Source organism: Pteropus vampyrus, unplaced genomic scaffold (assembly GCF_000151845.1).
Source record: "Pteropus vampyrus isolate Shadow unplaced genomic scaffold, Pvam_2.0 Scaffold91, whole genome shotgun sequence".
In the NCBI taxonomy this organism is placed as follows: domain Eukaryota; kingdom Metazoa; phylum Chordata; class Mammalia; order Chiroptera; family Pteropodidae; genus Pteropus; species Pteropus vampyrus.
Window position 1 is genome coordinate 8,491,657 of NW_011888872.1, and position 10,248 is coordinate 8,501,904.

The 10,248-nt window shown below is 34.6% G+C and overlaps 1 protein-coding gene across 16 annotated transcripts in view; it reads left to right on the plus strand.

The window, feature by feature from the left end:
* The window catches only part of NRXN1 (neurexin 1), a 1,047,547-nt gene that overhangs the window by 541,286 nt on the left and 496,013 nt on the right, over positions 1–10,248 (plus strand). For all 16 annotated transcript variants that reach the window (XM_023532814.1, XM_023532816.1, XM_023532823.1 and 13 more), the window contains one exon: positions 5,134–5,307. In XM_023532814.1, coding sequence (XP_023388582.1) covers positions 5,134–5,307 — 174 coding nt within the window. The remainder of the gene's footprint in view (positions 1–5,133; positions 5,308–10,248) is intronic.

The window sequence follows — 10,248 nt, forward strand, 5'->3', positions numbered from 1 at the left end:
TGGCCCTTGGGCTTCATAGAATTCTGTTTCATAATCTCTATATATCAACTTAGAAAATATTTACTAAGCAACTGTCCTGTTTATGTTACCAGGTTCAGTGCTATTGGGTTTTGAATTGAGTATGTCAGAAGAGCCTCTTGAGCTGCTTATAGTATAGTGCAAGGCACACTTCAAGTACACAAATGACTGCAGACTATATCAAGTAAAATGAGACAATTTTTTTAAAAAAAACTTTTTATTATGGCGACATTGGTTAATAAAATCCAATAAGTTTCGATGTACAATTCACCAGTAAGTCATATAAATATTGCATTGTGTGTTCACTGCCCATAGTTAGATTTCTTTCTGTCACCACATATTTGACCCCCTTTACCCCATCTACCTCCCCCCTCCCCTCGTACCCTCTGGTAACCACTAATCTTTTGCCCATGTCCACCAGTCTGTTTGTCATGTCTGTGGCTTTTAGATTTATATCCTACATGTAAATGGTATCGTGGTTTTCTACTTTTTCGGTCTGGCTTATTTTGCTTAGTGTAATTATCTTTTAAGATCCATCTATGTTGTTGCAAATGGCAGTATTTCATCTCTTATAGCTGTGTAAAATTCCATTGTATATATGTACCACAACTTCTTACCCGGTCATCTATTGTAGGGCACTTCGGTTGCTTTCCTATCCTGGCCACTGTGAATAATGCTCCTATAAACATCAGTGGGCATATATCTTTTTGGATATATGTTTTCAAGTTTTGGGGGTAAACACCCAGTACAGGGATTACTGGATCATATGATAGTTTTTTGAGGAACTTCCATACTGTCTTCCATAGTGGCTGTACCAATTTGCAGTCTCACCAGCAGTGAGTGTATGGGGGTTCCTTTTTCTCCACATCCTCTCCAACACTTGTTATTACTTGTCCTGTTGATAATAGCCATTTTAACAGCTGTGAGATGGTATCTCATTGTGGTTTTGATTTGCATTTCCCTAATAGCTAGTGATGTTGAGCATCCCTTCATATGTTTGTTAGCCATTTGTAAGAACATGTAGATTTGACATATTACACTCCAGTTATAATAGAAAGAAGGGGACGACCTGGACTTACTCTTCGGAATCTCTCAGTGCAATCAACATAGAATGAAATACACTACAAATACATAGTCCTTACCAGACATACCAACACAACCACACCAATAGCATCCATGTGCTGAATACATGCTATATACCCAATGCTTATACTCATTTGTTATATTTCTCACAGTCTTACAAGGTAGGCGTTTTTAACCCATTTCACAGATGATGAATCTGACTCTTAAAGAAGTTATGTAACAACATGCCTACACTGAAACAACCAGTAAGTGACAGAGCCAGGGTTTGTAGACACATGTAAGTAAAAAGCCTGTGCACTATTCCCTGTTCATTACTGCCCAACTACTAGGGAATGGATATTTGTGGTATCACCTCAGATCTTTCATATATGTATATGAGATTTCTTTTAAAAACCTATTCACCGAATATTTGAGGTTATCTGGCTTTCTTTATATATGTTCTCTGCATCTTCTGCTGAAAATGCCCCAACTTCCTTGTTGCCTTGTCAATTGCATACATGGCTTACTTAAAGAACATAAATAGAAAACACACAGAGCTTGCAGAAGTGGTAACAGGATGGCTTCGAGTTTAAAGGAAACTGGCTCTTACTAGATGTCCATCCTGGCTCCTGTTCACACAAGGGTCATTAAAAAGCATATTCTCCTTCTCATGCACAGGATGTTTCATGCAAGATCCCATTAGTGCTAATGGGTCATTTTCTTTCTATTACCCCAAGAATCAAAAGGAGAAGTGCATCTTTGATGAAGTGCTAATGCTACACAGGTCTCAAGCCACTTAAGAGTTTTCTTTGTTCTCTTCATATGGAAACTCAACAGGGGACTTTAGACCACTCTCTGCTCTATGAAGAGTTTATAAAGACAGTATTAAGTGGTGATGCTAAGTGCAGCTTCAGTAATGAAAATGAGAATGATTCCCTTACTTATAAAGCCAACCTTATCCACCTTCTGTGTTCGAGGCTTGTATCCTGTACCGCTTGAATCAATATTTTCTGCTCTTTAATAACACAGGGGAAAGATTACTGCTTTTCTTCAATAAGCTTTAAAAAGTTGTTCAGGCAAATAAGCTTGCTAATAGGAAAAAATAGGATTGTGGCAGGAAGTGGGGAAAGGATGCAAGCATTTTGGAATAAGCTCTCTCCCCATTTGTTGTCTTGCCATTCTTTTTTTATTTTTCTACTGTGACCTCAATCCATCAGGTGGCTGACAATATTTGCTCAGTGCGCACTGAGGCCGGTACTAGGTACTATGAGAAAAACTAAGACAAAAAGAGTCTCTCTCTTCCAGGTTATAATCAGAAAGAGGAAAATTGGTTATCAGGTATATAGCAGTCCATACTTAACTTTCAGTAATGAATTCTACATCTGAAAAGCCTGAAGCAGTGCCAAGAATTCTTCACTCAAACCCCCACTGTTCTCTAATACTACATTCATTAGGCCTGGAGGAGAGCTGAAATTTCCTAACAAATTTATTTTAATAAATGAATGTAGGACCATTTCCTTACATTGACATTTGCCATGTAACAGTATAAATCTCAGACCACAATCTCAGATGTGCAAGAAAGCTGTTTCTCTATTTTTTTCTATAACTTGATTTTTATTTTGAGCTCTGATTCTTTGAGATTAGAGTAAAAATATAATCTCTGACAGTAATAATGACTGCTATAAAATATGTCTTTGAATATTAAAAAAAATCTCAAGCAATTTTAGTTTCCTTATTTCCCTGGGATTGTGTCTAAATTAGGGTGAGGGACTGCCCATTGTACCAATTTTGGGGGAGGTAGATTGCATAGGAGCTGATCTTGAATATTCTATGTTCATAGCTCAGGTACCCACTGAATTGCTACACAGCACAACCCCTTCAGGTCAGCCATTTCCTGCTTGTTTCTGTGCCTCCAGGAATTGTTCTTTTTGCTCCCGCACTACAGCGGAATATGGAAAGTTCTGTGAGGCTGCCTAAATTCCCAGCATGTTTAAACCCACCATGCAGCCCTGTCTCCTTAAAGATCTCATTGCTGCCTCTGGGTTCTGTTGAGGAAATTCACACAGATCAACATTACCCTGTAAAGCTACCTGAGGTTTTGACATCCACCATGGCTCAGCCCTCAGATTAGAGTACCGTGTTCTCTTTTTGTCATTAACGACTGTGTTCATATTTTTTCTCCTCTACCTTTATCTCCTGCTTACCTACACGAGAGGCAGGAAAGCTTTACTCTTCTCATGCAGCTGCCTGTATAATTCTGTCTGTTTCACTTCTCTAGGAGTCTTGGATTTTAAGATTCAAATGCAGAAAGATAATTTTATATCTTTGGTTTACAATTCATATCCTTTCACTGAGGCAACGAAAACACAATGGCTTGAAATAGAAAAGATTAAGAGGAAGAAAATATGGAGGAAAAAAATCAAATATTTCAAAAATAGTATGCCATCTTGGACCAAGGACAAGTATCCTTTAATATTAAGAATGATAGTTAGTAGTCAGTAGATGTTTTAAGAGGTACCTTCAGTGCAAATTATACAAGATTAATGGCATCCTCATGTAATACTTATAGCTTGAGTAGGTCAGGGACCTAAGTTCTCAGTTTTTGTGGCTAAATGACTTTAAACAAGCTCAATGTACACATCAATACAATTCAAGAGTCTTATATCTGTGCATTGATTTTACCCTACCTACAAGCTAAGAGGTTAGCTTATTACTACTTTATGGATCCTGGCAGAAGACATAAGATTTCTGGGTCAGAGACCAAAGACTTTATTAGTCATGACTAAACAAGCAGCAGGAGCATCAGCATGTATATCAGTTCTCCTTGTTCCCAAGTCTCATGAAGACACCACAAAAGGGCCTAGATAAATGTAATTCGGAGTGTAAGAGATTTGTGTTAAAATGGGGAACAGGTGTCAGCTTGCAAGAAAGTTAGAATGGTTAATGTGAGAGACAAAATTCAAATAACGAGAAGTCAAAGAAGTAGCTAAATAGAGGTTTTTTGTTTTTGTTTTTTTTTTTTTTTTTACCAGAACTGATAAACAGGGCCAGTGTATAATGGAATTTTGGGATCACCCTCCATATATTGGTTAATTCCACATTGATTAATTACTACTCAATGCCATCTAGATACAATGAATAATCTGTGGTAGGAAACAATCAAACATGGATTGCAATTTCTTTTTTTAGGTAGTGGCCCATAAAGTTCGAAAATAAACCTAGAAACATGAAGATGACAAAGTGACAAATTAGAGCAAAGTATTTCCTTATAAACTGCACTAAAATTAGAAAAAAAAAAAAACCCATAAAACCATAATTGATAACTTGTTAACAGATCCCAGAGCAGTATAAATAATTCAAAGTGGTATTACTTTACCCAAAAAAGAAATACCTGGAAAAGGACGTAGTATCCAGGTATATACAGACTATTGTAGGAGCGACTGGTAAATAAGATAGGTACAAGCAAGGATAATGGGCTTAAGCATAGCAGAAAAAGTAATTTTAGACACTAGAGAGAATTTGAGATTCTGATTAACTGAAAGACCCAGAGTTCTTTAAGCAGAACATAGGTTTGATCATAACACCTGTTGACTACATATTTTCACTCTGGTGGATACTTCCTATATTTCATCCCATTTAATTCTCACATAAACCTATGGGATAGATTTTATTACCATTTTAGAGGTTACTAATGATCAAAGAAACTAAAACAAAACAAAACATACATCATCAAAGCCATAGAGTTGGTAAATAGCTGGGCCCGGATTTCAGTGCAGGAATATGCAACTCCATGGCCCATGTTCCTTCCACTTGGCCGAGCTGTATCAAACTCATTTAGTTCTTTGTGGAAATTGCTTCTAGAATTTCTTCTAGTGTTATGTTATTCAAATGCTTTTATCGTTTTGTATTTTTAGAAAAATATCTAGTTATAAATTTACTTTATTTTTGTTAATTTAATGAAAAGTAAGCCTCACTATTTTTTCCCCTGTCTTACTGTATGTTTAAAGTCAATGACAAGTTACTTTTGTGACCATAACTTTGATCTTCCCACAGGTGACTTGTATATAGGAGGAGTGGCGAAAGAAACATACAAATCCTTGCCAAAACTCGTCCATGCCAAAGAGGGCTTTCAAGGCTGCCTGGCATCAGTTGATTTAAATGGACGGCTTCCAGACCTCATCTCAGATGCTCTTTTCTGCAATGGACAGATTGAGAGAGGATGTGAAGGTACTAGATTTTGGTATCATACCCTAGTAATTCCAGTTCCACTTATAAGTGAGAACAAGTCTCTCTAGCCAGCAAAATTCATTTCTGCCAACTGATCAAACCCAAACCTTAGGGCTTAAATATCTTTATTTATGTTTTTAACTTTTCATCCCATAAATCTTAAATTTTCTGGACTATTTGCAAGCCTACACTAATGCCTGTTGTCAAACAGGAGCTGTATCCGTGGTTCTTATTATTTTCTGCATCTTTTCATTCCATAGTTTCAAAAATTAGTGTATTAATCAGTTCTGCAATACTTACTTTGTAACAGTAAATGGATTTCCCATTTAGAGTAGAAAAATATACTTATTCCAGCAAGTGTTAATCAACTTGAGCCTGTTTTTTTTTTTGAAACCTACATTCAATAGGATATAACAGAAGAATAAAATTTAGATACAATTCTCGAATTACTGTTTGGTTTATGTCTACCCAGCAGCATGAGTATCTCCTGTATATTATCAGTTCGTTTTAGCAAAAATTGGTTTCTTCTATTACTCTAGGCTAATATTCTATACTTCATAAATGTGCTCAAGTATCTTTCTGTTCTTTGGTGTTTTGTATCAGACTAAGATCTGTAGTAGTTTTTGATTGCTACTTTCATTTTCGATAATTTTCACTTCAACACCTCGAATTATTTGAGCCAATTCTCCCTCCATAAATGTAATTTAATCACATTATCCTGAATTTTGTGGCTCTGAATGTGTGGCTGCTTCTCCTTTAATGTCGAACACAGTTTAGGCCATTTTAAAAATTTTAGATTCATAAAGAAATTTTACATGATGGAAACAAAGAAAGATATGTGAATCCCTATCTTCCAAGAGATACGAATCATTTCCTCTCAGCCAAAATAATGCCATTAGATTTAGTAATTACCTAAGTACATGGAAATTTTTTTTTATTTGAAAATACATTTTTCTCTCTATACAACATATATTTCCCTGAAAAGTCAGCTAACATTCAAACTGTGTTTTAATCCTGCCAGATGATAAGGCTATTTAATGCAAGTCTCAGTTGAATTTATTTTTTTTGTTATTGCCATATTTGTTTATTTCAAATTTTGTTATAACACATTCTGTAAAACAAAGAGAAAATTTGTTTTCTCCTTTTACCAACTTAACAAAGAAAATAAAATTGTTAAGTGAATAAATTCCTTCTAGTGGATAGACACAAAAAGGTGGGCCAAAACTTTGATTCTTGGAAGTGCTCTAATCCATGAGAATATGTACATTAAAAAATAAAAGTACTACAAACTCTTCTGAAAGTAGTTTTCAAAAATAGGTCTTTTAACAAGTTTCTTGGTAAGTGACTTCTCACCTATAAGAAATAGTGGGAGCAGACAGACACATTTATAGCTAAACAACCTAGATTTTGTTTGAACTGAAAACCAATCATACACACATGACCTCCACCACTTGCACATGACATGGGTGGATAGAAGGGGAAACTAATGAGAGGAAGATGTATTGAGAGAGTGTAAGCAAAAATGATATTTGGTATTATTTTCCATCTAAAAAGTAATTTGATTAAGATGATTGTGGAGAACCTTAAACTTCTATTTGAATGTTTAAAATCATTCAGTGCATTATGACATCAGTTCCTCACCTCATCTAGGATGTTTTATATCTGAGTTTTAATAATTCTCACCCTCTTTTATCTCCTTTTCCTTTTTTTATTAGAATATTATTATGCTCCTGCCTTTCTACATTTACATTTCCCTGATTTTTTCATTCCAACATCAAGATTAACAACTTGTAGTTTATGATTACTTCTATCCTTTATGGTTCCTCGGAGTAATCTCAGATGTGCCTATTATAGGTGTGATTAATGATATACACATAGGATTAGTGGTCAAATTGTAAATACTCAATAAATTCCCTCTCTAAATATTGTCTCATGGAATTTTGAGTCCAAATCACATTGGAATCACTTAACTTTCATATTACTAGAAAAAGTATAAATTTGATAACCAAATATCTTGTCAATATTTCCTATTGTTCCTACCTAACAAGACTTACAAATCTCTAAGTCCCTTTCATGTAAAAAGTTCTTGGTCTTCCCTAAATAATCACTTGCTGCCTTTTGTTTCTAACTAATTTTAGTTGATAATAGCTCATTTTATTTTTATAATACATGTTAGCTATGGGAGGGGACCTACCTTGTCCAAGTCCCTTTAGGTTAATGTTTTGCAAATTTAGCCAGTATCAGAATTGCCTTGATAACTGTTAAAACCCAATTCCTGACACCACCCCCATGGTTTCTGATTCTGCAGGTCTAGCATGGGGTCCTAGAATTGAAATTTCTAGCAAGTTCCTAAATTATGCTGGTTCTGTTGGCCTGAGGACAACATTTAAAAACTACTACTTGAAATGGCATTTTCCTGTTTACATAAGAGAAAATGGACATTGTTAATCCACCAGTAATCAGGCTCACTTATGCTCTATCCCGAGTCAAGATAACTCCAGTACATAAAGTCAGTGATTTTTTTTCTCCTAAGTTCAGACACTCTTTGCATAGATTAGTAACATTCAGCCCTAAACTTCATTATAAGCGACAGAAATACTTAATTATTAAAGCTACTATTGATTAAGCACTGGTAACATTAAGTTTACACATGCTATTTTATTTATTCCTCAAAACTATAAATCAGATATTCTTGACTTTTTTAGATGAGTAAGTCGAGCCTCAGAGATGTAAGGTGATCTTCCTAAAGTCACACAGCTAGTAAGTGGATGATAGAAGCTTTGAACCCAAGTTTGCTTTCCTTGAAAGGCCAGGCATCTAACCACTTTTCGCTAACCACTTTTTGTTTCTTTGGTTTCCAGAGTCTGTGGTTTTACCTTCACTTTCTTTTCATTTTTAGACATATCCTTATTTTTAACCACTTAATATAAATGTCCTCATGGATTGTTTCCAATTTTATTCAGTGATGAAATGAAAGGAACATTATATAACTAAAGGGAAAAATAAATTTCGGGCTTTGTCTTGTGCAAATGCCTGTCAGTGTTTAAATATTGGTCTAGAAGGTGAGTATTTTGAAAAATGTCTTGTCAGGCATAAGCATGCATTCTCTTGTAATACTTGAATATAGAAGGACTATTGTGATAATGAAAAAAATAATAATAAAGTATGTCTTTATGCTCACATAAAGGTTTAGCAGGTACTCTGAGTTGCTGCCCCACAATATTGGAAGATTACCTTTTAGGACGGCAATTTTACATTTTTAGAGTTTAGCATTTTTTTTTTTTTTTGCCATAGTGTTTCTGCTATTTTTTGTTAAAACAAAAATCTGAGTCTTCATCAGTTTTTAATCCTGCTCTTTCTCTCCACTAGGCAAGTGAGGGAGAAACTATCCATTGGTAAAAAGGCACCTGATCCAAACTGGGCTTGTACCATTTCTTGATACTATGCTTATCCCAGGAAGGGATGTGCTAAGTAGTGCTTTAAAGGGTTAAAAAAAAAAGCCCTAATTATTTTCAGTCTCTAATACCATAGTTAAAGATCATTAGATTACTTATGTCTTATAGACTGGAAGAAATTATGCAATTTAGTGGTTCTTGTTATTTGATACAATAGGTGAGAAAAACTGTTACCACTATTTAGATCTCCCAGGCCTGGGAGGTTACTATTATTATTAACAACTACTATTGTCCTTACTATAACAATTATTATATAATTAGTATTTATAATTATGGTTTCTGAAATTGTGAAAATTCACATGCGTTAGACTAAATTCAGTAACTTTCTATGAAGAATACCTTTACTGAGAAAACTGTAATAGAAATATGACTGTAAGGAGCTTGTTTAAATAGACTTTTTATAAGAACATTAGTTTATTCAAAGGCTAAATATAGATAATTCTCATTTATTCACTAAATCAGTTATTGCAAAAGATCTCACTGTTAATAACATCTGTTTAGGCTGGTGTCTACTTTGATATCATAAAATCTATAAAATTGTGTTTACTACAAAACCTCTTTAACTTATACTCAAAAATTGTTCAGGTGGATAGCATTCCCTTCCCACCCTTCTCTTTATCCTTGTAAGTGAAGTTCGATTGTAATAAACATGTACAGGGCAGTTTATAAGAGTTAAAGACAGTTGCGAAGGTAGAGAAAATACAGATACAACTCTGAAATCCTTAAGCAATATGTACCACCCTGGTAAGAGGGAAGATAAACAATCCAAACCAAAATCTTGTAAAAATTTCTTTACATTGCAGTTTGTTTCATCCATCCTGCACTTCTCTGATCTCCAAATTATATATACATTTTGAGAGTTTGATGTCACTCTAAGGTTCATCTGTCAGCAAATGTCTGGCATTATAGTTTTAAGCCTTAATTGCAATAGTAAAATAAAAGATCTAAAGGGGAAAAAAAGGGAAAGGGATAATTGGTCTGCTAATGACTGTAGTCTACACTGTATCTGCACAAATAAGTAATGCAGTCACTTTGATAATGTACTCATATCGATCCAAGAGAGGAAAAGATATAGAAGCCCTTTTAATTTTCCTTCATTACATGTCATCAGCTCAATTAACCATTATATATATATTCATATATATATATACGCATACATAGTAAAATTCTAATAAAGTACCGCTTTCTCATTTTTCGCTTAAGATTTATGGCCGTTAGTATTAATTTGTTTGCTCTACATAGCATTTCTCTCCCCCTTTATAGCGGCATGCTTTTTGAATCTGAACATTCTATGTTTGCCCCATTTCAGTATTGCTTACTAACATTTAATATATTTTGCTTTTTTTTTTTTTTTTTAATTTGCTGACAAAGTTGCATTGATGAAAGCTGACTTGCAAGGTAGATAGCCCTGTGTGTATAAAACAAGACTGAAACCCCGTAATACACAGTGGAAACCTCAAAATAACATTTTTTTTTTCATTTTTGC